Here is a 13,866-nt window from a genome sequence, read left to right as displayed (position 1 = left end):
CAAATGGAAGGTTGTTCTTTAGCACAGTAAATGACAAATACACAGAATTTATGTGTATTATTATGTTAAAATCTGAAGTAAATTAATATAAGGGATATAACCGTTAAATTTGGTTCTAAAACACATTTTAGATCATATAAACAGTAATTATTTTATGTGCAAAATCTTTTAATTAATTCCAAATCTAACTGTCTACTAATAAATATACATACACATGTAAGAGGTAGAGATCCCAAGCTCAGAAGCTAAAATGATCTAAGATTTTATTAAACTGTGCAAAAAAACAGATACCATCTGTAGCTTAGTTAAACTGCAGAGATTTTGCTTCACTACTTTTTGCTGCAAGCTGTGTACCTCACGCCCAAAAAATGAAATTTTGGAGGTCTCCAGCAAGAAGGCTCCTGTGAAGTTTATTCTATGAGCTGGAGCACGCAGAAGAAACTAAAATATGAAAAGAAGGAAACTTCATACTGTAAAGGTTATGATTTATCATAGGTTTTATTTTAGTACACCTAGTGACACATTTCCTTGCCAGGAAGATAACCAAATAATGACATGGAGCTTTCATTATTTGGGCAGCTCTCAAAACCCTGCCAAGTAGTACAAAGAGAAGACCGTAGACAACAGAAACACTTTACAATGCTGGGAAACGAACTTCCCTGAAAAACAAGACAAGAATTTGGACCTTTGGTCCAATAGACTTGAACAAAAGGGATTTTCAAAGCATATCCTAAAAAAGATTATTTCATTGGGTTCCAATATTCCATGCCCTGCATACATTCCTCATTGCTTTTGAGAACTTTTAACTTAGTTGACTCATATTTACCAGAGTTTGCAGAATGTTGCAGTTCTTACAGCTAAGTCCCCAAGTCTTATGAGAAGAGGAACTACGTAGGAAAGATGCTTTGTAAACTAGCAAAACATATCCAGGTTTGACTCTTCGAGACAATCAAAGTTACTTACTGTGATTAATCACATACATTAGCTACTCCAACATCCCTTTAACCTACGATTCCTCAATCTTCTTCAAAATGAGAGTCAATACATTCCAAGCAAACCAAATTATACATTTTCTAAAGAAAATCTTCTGATACCATAACAAACGTTTCCATCTCCACGGAACCCAATCGAACATTCACAGGAGAAACGATTCCCAGATCCTGCACGACATACTGCATTGGTGTCACAGTTATGGGTACCAGTGTAGCAAGGATTCCGGCTAATATCAGCAGAACCATCTGAAAAGAAAGACCATATTTAGCCATGCCAACTCTACCCAAATAATAAGACTCAGATAAGGTCCAGAAGGACACTGCAAGACATCAATCTCAAATGACAACATCATTGGTATTTTTCGTAACTTTGGCAAAGGACCATAAAAATTTAAAAGAAGAGTCACACAAAACTCACTAAAAAAAGAAAACCTAACCAAGATAAAGCATCTTCCTGAAACTAACCTAGACTCAAAATGTGATTCTTAACAGCTTGTTTTGCTAATTTTAATTGATTGAACTTTATTTTTTGAACAAACAGAAGTGAGTATCATCCCTTCTGTTCTTACCTGTTATGGATTTTCCTATTGCTCCTTTGTTGTGATTTCAGTAAACACAGAAAAAGTCTGGAATGTTCTTCTAGAAAATACATTTCAGAGGCTTCCTACCTTACAAATATTGTGCCATATATCAAGATAAACTACAGAAACTGGCTTTTTCAAAGGTAGACCTTTTTGCCCTCTTTTGCTCTTTGCTCTGACAACACACAAAACAATTGTTAATAAAGATCTGGGTATCAAGTAAAGACAACTGGCACAACTTTACACATCTAAGCAGCAATATATTCAAGCTAGTATGCTGAGAGTACTTCAAGAAGCTAGACACAAACTCCACTGGATTTCAGGAAGAGATAAATACCCTTCCCCAGGTAAAAACACCAACTGCAACAGTCTCATTTCTCTTCTTAACTGATGATCCAGATCTGCTAAAAAATGGAACTAATTAATTTAATTAATACTCAGCTAATGCAAGCTAAAAGAATACAGAAACATAGTTTTAACAACAGTAGCAACAAAGAAATTCTTTGAATTCATACATACCACTGATGGGGCCAATGGAATTGCTCATAGCATAACGCAGAATTTGCTCGTCCCTGTTATACAGAACAAATATACTGTCCACTGAGAGCTGCTGAGTAGCAGGAGCAGCATGGAGAGTGTCATCATGAATGCATTCATCAAAGGAGATGGTTTGTCGCCACTGATAGGCACCAGTGTACGTGGAAGCAACCCCATCCCTTTCAGGCTCTGTCACTGTGTACTCTCTGGTGGATGATGAAGTGATCACTGCAACACGGCAACATACTCCGATCAGAACAGAAAGCAAAAATCTCTCTTCACTGCTATGTGGATCCATTTTCAGGCAAAGGAACAGGCATTTGGTTAGACTTGTTCTGTGCTCAGCACAGTTGTAAGGGATGGGACACAATTTATTCTGACGTAATTTAAAAATTCAGCTAAAATTTGTGGGTTGCCAGGAAATGAAAGGAAAATTTAACTCAGGAAACTTACAAGTTCCTTTAGATGAATCTGCCCAAACAACTCCTCCAAATCTCTGAAGTTGTTCAGCACAAAGTAGAATCTTCCTGCTGCTTCTACCATTTCACAGCTCATAAGGACAGGCAAAGCAGCAAGAGGGGCTCAGTACCAGATACCAAGGCCAGATAGCAGATATAATGCAATGATGGAGCAACTACACCGCTTTATGCTACCTGCAGCAATCAAAGGGTGCCCCTGGAGCAAAATGCTGCCTTTCTCATATCCAGATGCACTTAGGAGCACTGCTTACTGCTTCCTCTCTGTTGCTCCTTGATGGCTGGGCTGACTGACCAGCAGGAACACTACAACATCACTTCGTTTTTGCTGGGTTGAGACATATGTTATATTATTCAGGAAGAGGAAAGTAAAGAGAGGAATATTCCACTGTAAATGGCAAAATGAAGAACTACTCTCTCACCGCATCTCTGAGACAAGGAAGAGAATTACTGAAGAGACAACAAAGGAAACTGATAATGGAATTAAGAGCCTCCTAATCTTCTAAACAGTTGTTCAAATTCTGCTCAAATAATACTGATAAATGCTTGTTACAGACATAGGGCATGGTCTCACTGAACAGGATTAAAGCCCATTTACAGACATTACTACAAATAGGTATATCCCAGCTCAGCTCCTGCTGAGAACTATGGACTCCACAAAAAGCTTTGCAATTTGTACGACTACAATGACAATGTAAAACATAAGACCAATAAAAGAGAACAGCTAGCATGAGCTCAGACTCACATTTTTTTCAATAGAAAGTTTAGGAATATTTTCACACAAAATCCACCTTCTTTTGGAACCCAATTCTAAGAGTCAAAATCATATAAACTGAAAATCACAAGCACATCCTTAAAGAAGGTAGTGATTATCCTTCTCTCCACTCTAAGAATTGTGCACTTACATGTCAATTCCTTCTTAGGGAATCTTACCAGAACTAGAGGCGTGATAGAGCTCAGTGTAAGGTTCAATATGGACTGATGCACCAGCAGGGACCTCAGGTACTCTGCCTTCCATTTCTGTGCTGATGGTAAGGTGACCATGCTCATCAATTCCACTGAATTTCTGCTTTATAACCACCTTCTCATTGTTGCCAAGAAAAGTGACTTCAGTTTGCCGTGTAAACTCTCCACCTACAGAAATAGCATTAGTTAAACCACTTAATAGTGGTTTCTGAATCCTTCTATTCACCACAACTGCTTCTACTAGATCAAATTAAAACTATTTTCTATAAGCAAGCTTTGATGTGACACAATTGTTAATATTCTGGATCCTTACAGAAATAATTTCCAAAGACAAATTGATAATGTCATAAGGAAACTCTTCTTAAACACTGAATATGCTACACTGTGAGTGTAACTGAAGAAGCAGTTAAAATAAATATATTCAGAAAAGCTAAAAATATTCACCCTTTCCCTCTTAGTGAAAACAGCAAATGAGCTGTGTATTTTAAAGAATATCTCTATTCAGAATACAGAGTTAAAAACAAACAAAAAATCCCCTACATCTGTTTCTAAATCAAAACCAGGTGAAATGTATGCTGTAAATTCTGGAACAAACTTCAAACACACACACACACACACACACACACACACACACAATTAAAATCCCCAAACAATAAGTTATATTCAAGTAGATTCATAGCATAGGGCTGTAAAAAATAAAATTTAAAAAAGAACCATGTGTTCTCCTAAGGCAGATTGAACCTACAGCTTGAATTAAAGTGCACAGACAAACAGATAATGCCCTGGACAGTTTTTTGAAGCTATATTTGTGATCTGAGGCTTCCTTCAAATAAGTTAGCAGGGTCATTTGCATTTCATACAACATTTTATCTACAAAGAATTTCAGATCTTCGAGAGATCAGACTTGCATTGCGCTTTGCTTCATTGGCATAATCAGGAAATAAACATGTTAGATGTCTTATGAATGTAGGGGCAGGGTTTTTCAGCAGCTCTGTACACTCTATAACCAAAAATCAGGTATGTTTTAATAATCTCTTTCTTGTATAGGAATGGGCCAATCTATTCTTCTCTAAGAAATTTACATGCTTGTGCAGAAGCTGTAAGATAAAAAGCCCAATATGTAAACAAGAAAAACAGTGAGAAGTTTGGTAACAAAGCAATCAATTTTCAACTCAGATTAAATAGATTTTTTGTCATATTGCTTCTATATATGCATTTCTTATCTCAAAATAGGGAAAGTACAGTATAATTTTAAAATGTAATTTTAAATTAAGAAGTTACCGGTAATACTGAATCCATTTTTATATCCTTGCTGTTCTACAGCAAACATCCACCCTATTACACCTCCAATAGAGGCAAGAGGCAGCAAAGAATAACCCAAGGCTTCTGGGATTGTGCTGATAGCAGTATAGGCACGTCCATGGTTCATCACAACATACGAGTGGAGATCAGTGTTCTCAAATGTAACTGGAACAGGGTTATTTCCTACGAAGATTCGTCCTTTGACTTTCCCGTTGACTCTCTGAGGAGAACCTGGGAAATCAGTGCAATGCATCAGTACAAAACAACAGTTCTCAAATACTCTACAAGGAATGAGAGCACCCCGTTCAAAGATATTAGTGTCAAAACAAATGGCAAAGAAATGCCAACTGAATTCAGCAGACAGGATACTGTCTACAGAGAGTGTTAGCTTGGTTACATGTGTATTGTCATTCGTTAAGCAGTCAAAATTGCCTCCAAAAGTGCCCTTTATCCTCATCAACAATTTTTCCTCCAAAGAAAACTCTATAAACAGATCATGCTGTTACAGTTTCTCTGACAGTACAAGATCACACTTCATATCAATACCTACTGAATGTAGATTTGCTCATTCCATACCAGAACCCTAACACCACTAGGTGATCAGAGCAATCAGACTACTAGCCTTCAAAGAAAAATTGTTAGAAGACTGGCAGTGTTTTACAGAAGTAATTATTTTTGGTTTATTATTTTTTTCCATATAGTTTTCTAAATGCACACAACTTCAAGTTGCATTACCTTCAATCCTTTTCTTTCTCTGAAAAAATCAGTTTTATAAACTGAAAGCTGAATATTAGGTTTTTCTTCCCCTCTTTATACAACACAAAGTTTGCAGTCAGCTAGTTTAGCTGTTGAAATGCATCTATATTCTGAGTCAAGTCACTACTAGGATTACAAGTGTATACACAAGAAATTCCTTTATGGATCTTACACAGGAACAAAGTTTAAATGGGTATCTAACAAAAATCCTGCAGATTAGCCCTTTAGTAAAGAAGCTTAAGAGTCAGACAAAGAGGAGCCATGGTCTTCATTGATTATCAGAGTTAATTTGTTCATCCCCTCTAGACAGCCCATTTCTAGAGTGGGGGACTATATCAGATTAAAAAACACCAGAACTTCACAACTAATTCTAACAATAACATTGGATGCTATATTATGAAATTATCTCAGTTACAGAATAACTTTTTTTTTCCTAGAAAGTTGCATAATTCATATACTTGGCTACTTAAACCAGTTTGCTTCATTTAAAAAGCAAAACCACCATCTCAGAAAGTATAGCTCACCTAAAACACCTCTCAAAACATCTCTAGTGATAACTCTTCCAAAAACCACGTAACCATGTCTTATTTTGACTACTGAAAATATTCAAGAACATCAAGCGTAGTAGCTGCATATGCACCCAATTTTCAGAAAAGTTACCTTCTGCTACACATTGTCTGCCATTTCCTTTGTATCCAGCAATACAACTGCAACAAAATCCATTGGGGTAATCTTTGCAAATAGCATGAACAGAACACTGGTGGCGATTGTTAGCACAGGTCTGCTGCACGTCTGTGTGGTAGCGGAACACTGTAGAAAACACCAGACATGTATACTAGATGCTTCTTATATCTCTATTAATACATTAATAGCATTCAAACAGTCATGATGAAACTAGCAGATGATCATTTTAACCTATGCTTGCTTCCAAACCAAAGCAAAAAGGAGCCTTTTCAACTTCAGAACAAAGAACATCAGTAAAGGACCCAGGAATATGCACCAAACACATGGTAATCCTAGTTGGCTCATCCATTATTAATATTTCAAGAAACAGTACCTAGGTAGTCAGTCACACTGCTTTGAATTTTCTATAAATACTTCCTTGCAAGTTAGAATTGCTAATTCTGCCACTGCAAAAATTGAGGCCATGCATCCTTACACCAGCCAATGATTTTTACAGCAATCGCTATTCTTAACCTTTATTAAATCACCCAAATTCAGTAACTCACATCAGTGAAAAGAAAAAAGCCAGGTTTCAGAAGAAATGATCATAAAATCTTTACCAGGAACAACCACTTACTGAAGATATTAAAGGTCAGATCATAACTTAAACAACAGTCTTTGATGAAAGACACGAAAAAATCAGTTTCCACTAAGAGCATGTCAATATCAGGAATACCATTATCCCTATGGGAAGCCTTCCTTAGGAGAGAGTCAGGTTCCGCAGGCACTGTGAACCTGCTCTCCTGTGAGCCAGACTGCAGGACTATTTTACTAGACTGGCAGGATGAGTCTGAGGTGACATTCAAGATAACTGTCCCAAATGAATGACACAAAATTGTTAAAGGTCCCCAGAATGTCACATCTGAAAATCTGAATCTTCTTGCTGCCTGTCTGTATTAGAACAATCCAAGCTTTATATAAAAGGCCTTACCTATACCAGTTTCATCAAATTCTTCCACATCTATGACCTGGGGTCCCTGTGGGGGGAACTGCTGGGCTGGGAACTGGCGAGGTGGAGCTTTTGCTGTCGGGAATTCTCGATGACGATAAAAAGATTCAGTCGAAGGTGTTCCTGTTACATCTTGGTATGAAGTTATAAAGTCTTCCACAGCTAACTGAGGAACACTGTATGTAACGTGCTGGTCCTCTTCTGTACTGTCTGTGCTACTGGTGACGTACTGCGGTCTTATTTCAGTGGAGCCATAGTCTGACATGAATGGTTTTGAAGTCAACTCCTGGTCTTCTTCACTGGGCTCTAGGCTCGCCAGAACATTGCTGACCTTGGCAGGCACAATAGTGTCAGATGAGCTGCCAATCTCAAACACCCAGACACCTTGTCTCCCAGCATTGCTGCTTCTATCAGAGAGATCACAGGCCAAATCAAAAAGGTCAAATGCATGTTTTGTGGTATTCCTATCCTACACAAAATGCTATTCTTCACTTAGAAATACCAGGAAAAACAGTTGATTACACGGTCTTAAACTGAGACAGGGGAGGTTTAGGTTAGATATTAGGAGGAAGTTCTTCACACAGAGGGCGGTGTCACATTGGAATAGGTTGCCCAGGAAGGTTGTGGGTGCCCCATCCCTGGAGGCATTCAAGGCCAGGATGGATGTGGCTCTGGGCAGCCAGGTCTGGTGGTTGGCGACCCTGCACATAGAAGGGGGGTTGAAACTGGATGATCATTGTGATCCTTTTCAAATCAGACCATTCTATGATTCTATTACCTTATCTACAAAGCACTAGATTCAACTATAAACCATCACTGATAGTTTGGACAGCATTTTTTCTGCAGAGGTGGAAATAGAAGGAGATACTTGAGTCACAAAAATCTTGCTAACACCTGTTAGAACTGTCTAGCCCACTCCCTTTCCTTATTGCTCATTTATTTTTCCCCACCAAAAAAAAAAAAAAAAAAAAAAAGAAGAAAAAGAGTTAATATGACATAGTATGAAGAGTTAAAGTCTAAAGTTGTCCAATTTCGTAAGGTCCATTTTTAGCAGCTCCTACCAGTGGCAACGGAACTATGGAGTTTTGACAAATTACCCCAAAGTCCTTATATTATTCAAGAGGATGAGTATCAGTAGCAGACTTAGACATTTCTAATGCAATGGCTAATGAAATCTTACTATCTCCTTCTGAGTCATGATACAATTCAGAAAAACATGCAACTTCTTGACGTTTTCTTGATAAATTAAAACAAACAAAAAAACATACTTGTGCAAATTTCTAATGCTGTCTTCATCATTAGCAATGACATTGTAGGATCCTGGATTTTCCCAAAAGTAGTAGTTTGTGGAGGCCTGACTAAAGCCAACCATCGCAGGAATCTTTCCATCATTATTCTTTGAGTATGCACTATAGAACTGCAAACCATCTTCTGGGTAAAGGAAAATAGCATAGGAACTGGAGTCAGAAGAGGCTAAAACAGCCTGGAATGTGTTCCTCTGTAGAAAAAATAAATAAATAAATAAATAATCCATTTACTCATGGAAAAACAGTCAAGATAGACAATAAAATAATTTTCTTTTTTTAAAGCACAAAGACAACATTTGAATTTCTGTAACACATAATGAATGAATCATGTACTTTACAAGGGAAAAAAAAAAATTAAAATATCAATATTATCCAAGTTTATGTTCTGTTGAAGCAGTTTTACAGTCAGCATGCATAAACATTAAGCAGAAAGCATTACCAAAGATATGTTAAATCTCTCAGGACACAGCCATAGAGGCTGCCTACAACATAATACTTCTGAGCTCAATTACATGCACTGCCTGATCTTAAAAAAAAAAGTGCTAAACTAAACTAACTGAGAAGATGTAGAAAACTGACACGAATGTATTGGTAAACAGAATATTTAAACAAAAAGAAAAACATTCAAATTTCATGATGCTGCAATTGCCTTTTGCTGTCCAAAAGCTCCTACAAAGCGTGGGAACCATCAAGACTATAGCTCAGACATCAGCTATTCATTGCTACAACAGTGCAGAGTCATTACTGTGAAAACAATGGTTGTGTCAAGTTAGGTGCAAGAAATTAATCTCTGACAAAACAAGATTTGCTAAATTGTGGTAATATTCTCAGCTCTATCCATTGCGAGCAGGCCCATCAGTTGGGACAATTATAATGCGTAGTTTACCTGTATGAGATCCCTGCTCAACAGTACCTAATATGATTCTGAAAGAGAAAATGGATTGCAAGTAATACAAAGAGTATCCCTTAACTGCTTCTTCATTCAATACTAGCTACAAAGTATGAGATTTTCTGAATGCAGAGTCATCTCTCCAAAACAGATGCTCAGTCTGAAGTTCGTGTTAGTCTTTATCAGGTTTTAGATAGTTTGGTGTCAAAATGACTTCAGAGTCTGTTGAACAATGCAAGCAAAAAGGATTATGTTCCACAGATGGAAGGCAGGAGATAGCCCACTATTTCAGTTATTATTCCATCACAGTTAACATTTAAAGCATGGCAACATCAGGAGATACAAATAAGTCAGATATTAAGATTCAAGTGTTTTCTTCTGAATGAAAACTTGTAGAAGCTTGTGTTCTGTTGCAGCCTTTTCAACTAAAAAACTCATTCTAAATGGTGTTAGACTAACTTAAACACAAAGGAATTAGTCTTCAAAACAGTAGATAACAGTGTTACGCATCAGCTGGACATACATCCGATACGTCTTAGAGCTCTCATTAACATTCACCTTTTCTTCCAAAGTAAGATCTTCTCCAGGTCCCTGGTATGGAGCCACGAGCTTCCAGGTAACAATAACAACACTGCTGGGATCAAAAGCAGCCTCAGGAAACCCCCCTTTGATATAGTCTGATGCGAGTTGTAAGACATCTGAGGATGAATCTTCTCTGTAATAAACACTTCCACGTCCATCCGTTGTATCCAGATCAGCCATAAAAGGAGCAATAGCTCCAAAACTGACTGGGAATTGGCCAAGATAGTTTTCTTCATTCTTAGGTTCATTCACTGCAATAATCCCATTTGTGGCAACCTAATAAAAAAAATGATATTGTAAGATAAATACTGCTTAAAATCATTGTCCTCCAAAGCTGTGTGATCCAGATCACAACACTTTTCATTGCACTTCTAAAAGAAATTGAGTCTGAAGTCAGCCTCATATTTGGGGTGGCCAAAAGTTTCTCTCTCTTTTAGCTGTTACTCCTGTAGAGCAGTCTCACAATGGTGTGACTGAGGACAGGAAAGGTGAAGCAAATTTTTAAGAGTTACTTTATTTGGTTAAGCAGTGATTCTTTTCTGTAGCAGATATGGGACACCCTGTAAATTCCCTTACAGCTGACTGCCCTGCCACCGTGGAAGACTGTCTCTTACTTGGGGAAAAAACAAACAAGAAAACAAAAAAACCTTAAGGGTATTAAATAAAAATGAAACTCTTGGTCTGAAGATACAGACCTAGTAGCAAGGCAGGTTATACCAGCTGCGTGAAGCCAGGCATTTACATCTCCAGAGCTGCTGCCACACATGCAGACAGCTCACCAAGGGGCAGAAGTCCCAAAGCCAACATCACAGGGTATGATGGTAAAACAGCCACCTCCCAAAGGTTTCTCTCACTCACCGTGTGTCCCAGAACAATAAACCACCACTGGATCTTCTCATACATTTAAGACAGTTATAACACTAAATGGTCTTTATGAATGCTTGGATGGGTGTGTTAATGCCTACAGCAGCTTGGGCTACAAGGCCACCCAGCCCAGCAGCCTGTACCAGACTGCATCTGTTGGCTTTTAGGTTCAGAAGTACAAGAGAAGGGCCCAGATGCACTTCTCCAGTCAACCTCTGTCCACACGCAGCTGAAGGGACTCCCTATGCCTTGACTCATCCTCGGTGGATCTCCTTCAAGTATTTGTTAAGTCTTCCTTTCCACGTATCTAAACATCGTGCTTCCACAAAATCCTTTAAAAAGGAATTCTGCAGATCCATGACTCATACCCCGACGTCTCTCCTACTTTGTTTGTTTTTAGTCTGGTTCCCTACTTCCTTTCATGGTCCCTACTTCTTACATTGAGACATATGGCCAAATTTGACCCAGCCTCTTCGCTATGTAATTTCTCCTTCAGATGAAGACCCCTAGGCTAATTTGCTCGCTATGGCATTAAAGCAAGAAGATGTGCTCCATCTTTAAAGTCAAAATCTAGAGTTAAGTTAAAGTTTTTCTCTTTCTTCTTGCTTATGTTTTCTGCATGCAAGCACCCCTACTCCCACTGCTCGGATGGATGACTTGTGTTTGAAATATTTCATACAAACTCTTTGCTCCTCATCACATTTGGCACCTGCAGACCAAGACTGCATGGTCCCCCATCTGCTGTGGCATTTAAAGTAACATTAAGAGAAAACACAATCAGGACTAGTTAATGTCCACTGAACAAAATAGAGATTGTAAGAAATGACCTAAGGTTTGGTCTTCCTCTTTTCTTCCTCTGGGGGTACACTTCTGACTATTTCCTATTGCGCTAAAAACTGAAACGTAATAAGTAATTTAATGCAGGAGAGGCAAAAATACTAGCCATTCTCATTTTGTGTTTCTACTTTATAAATGTTAAGGAGAATGTTTGGTTGCTAGTACTCTATCACCAAGAAAACATTTGCAAGCTATTAGATGAAAATAAATACACTGGCTGATCTGAATGTAGAAAAAGAACATTCAGCATTACTAAAAAATGTTTTTAGTTTTTGCATTTAGCAGTACATACATATTTGCACAGAGAGCAAATTGCATGATTTAATTTCATTTCTTTGAAGCTCACACTGATACGTTGAAGCATGAACCCCAAAACGCAGAGAGGTAATTTAAAATAAGCATTGGATTTTATTAAAGCATGATTGCAACCTGCTGTGGGGAACCTGCTTTGGCAGAGGACTGGACTGATTGATCCCCAGAGATCATCACGTGTTCTGTGATTCTCTGATCATTCTAATTCAATAGGAAAAGGGGGGAAAAGGCACCAGGTGGGCGCTGTCTAAAGGCCAGCTGTAGAGTACGTCTTTCCTTTTAGGGTATAATTCTGTTTAAACGGACAGGAACTAACACAGATTTATTTTTAGCATGTTAAACTTCTGGATTACATGCATAGCTGACATATGTTCATGATCTGTAGCAGAACAAATTACACACAGTCTATTACAAGTCCTATCTTGAGAAATTAAGTGAGGAGAAGGAGGTAAGAAGCAACAAAGTACTTCTACTGCAAGAAAAAGTAGCTAACAAAAAAAGTTTCAGACAAATGGCATTTTTTCCCTCTCCAGTCAGAAGGCTTTTTAAGGATATGAATACTTCTGAGGAAAAAATAAAAAAATAAAGAGCTTAGCAATTGAATTTATTTGTATAAAGAAGAGTCAGTAGATTTAAATCAGTAAAACTTTCTAATTAAAACATGACTAATGGTTAACTTAAGCAGCTAAAAAATTAACAATTAACAAATTGCCCCAAGCTTGACTTAATGGGCTCTGATTCCTCCCTACAAAGAAGTCACTTCCAGTCTTTCAGCTTTTCCACAGCTGTGAGCTCCACTGTGAACTGGAAAAGTCCAAACAGAAGTGTTATAAAAACAAATAGGTCAGAATGGGCTAGCAATAGGATTCAGCATTATAGAGCTCTCATAGAAAAACAGAGTATGTGAAAGCCTCATGTTTCAACTTATGTTAAATAAACATTCTCTTTTCATAGCAGGCAGAGAGAGCTTCGTTGCTGGGGATTTTATGACACATTGATAACAAACAATTGTTCCTCAGAGGTCTTTGCCTTTTTATCTGCACGTAGAAGAAGCTGGTGGGAAAATAGGGAGAATCCAATGATCCATGAACGTTTTCAACCAAATGAAAGTGAACGTTGTAAAAAACAAGCATGATCTTATCATGCAGAATCATACAGAAATATGTACTTCATCCTGAAAACACAAAAGCTGATGAAAAACATCTTTTATGTACTGTATATATGCATTTTATACCATGCTTTCATTTATAAACTTGGTAATATTCACTGTCTGCTGGAAATCCTTGAGAAAATTCTGCTTACTGAATATCATCACAGAGCTCAGTAAGCACTCACTGCCAGCATATAATAAAACTGTGTGCTCTGGGGGTGCATTTAAGACTGCTCAGTACCTTTCATGACACGCAGACTCCTTTCTCCATCCCCACACATTCTCTGCTGTGCTCCCACTGCACAATACTTGTGATGGATTAAAAACGAGACAAAAGCCTCCTGATAACACGCAGACTGATCCTAAAACACCTCTGCTGATCAGATCTGCCCACACAATCGCGCTAAAAGGGCCCAAAAGCTGATTCTGGAATGGCCTCTGCACCCACACTGCTCCTGCCAAAATCCCTGGGCACACCACAGGCCGGTACCGAGATCACCAAGCTGAGGAAACTCAGCGGTGTCACCCAACGTGCTGCTCTTTGGGAGCTCTGTCCCCTCTCTGCCGTTTATCTGACACATCACTGCTATCATCTCAATGCCTGACACGCAGGTCGCTCCGCCATCTTCCAAGAACACATCTG

The 13,866-nt window shown here is 38.2% G+C and overlaps 1 protein-coding gene across 1 annotated transcript in view; it reads right to left on the bottom strand.

Moving 5' to 3' along the window:
- The window catches only part of NID1 (nidogen 1), a 37,080-nt gene that overhangs the window by 22,276 nt on the left and 938 nt on the right, over positions 1-13,866 (bottom strand). The window contains exons 2-9 of the mRNA XM_085219685.1: positions 10,037-10,336; positions 8,551-8,780; positions 7,265-7,689; positions 6,271-6,420; positions 4,834-5,085; positions 3,520-3,720; positions 2,093-2,338; positions 1,095-1,238 (exon numbers count right to left, since the gene is read on the bottom strand). Of these exons, the coding sequence (XP_085075811.1) occupies positions 1,095-1,238; positions 2,093-2,338; positions 3,520-3,720; positions 4,834-5,085; positions 6,271-6,420; positions 7,265-7,689; positions 8,551-8,780; positions 10,037-10,336 (1,948 nt within the window). The remainder of the gene's footprint in view (positions 1-1,094; positions 1,239-2,092; positions 2,339-3,519; positions 3,721-4,833; positions 5,086-6,270; positions 6,421-7,264; positions 7,690-8,550; positions 8,781-10,036; positions 10,337-13,866) is intronic.

The sequence above is a fragment of the Meleagris gallopavo genome, chromosome 2, assembly GCF_905368555.1.
Source record: "Meleagris gallopavo chromosome 2, MGAL_WU_HG_1.1, whole genome shotgun sequence".
NCBI classification, from domain to species: domain Eukaryota; kingdom Metazoa; phylum Chordata; class Aves; order Galliformes; family Phasianidae; genus Meleagris; species Meleagris gallopavo.
This window is presented reverse-complemented; position numbering and strand designations above follow the sequence as displayed.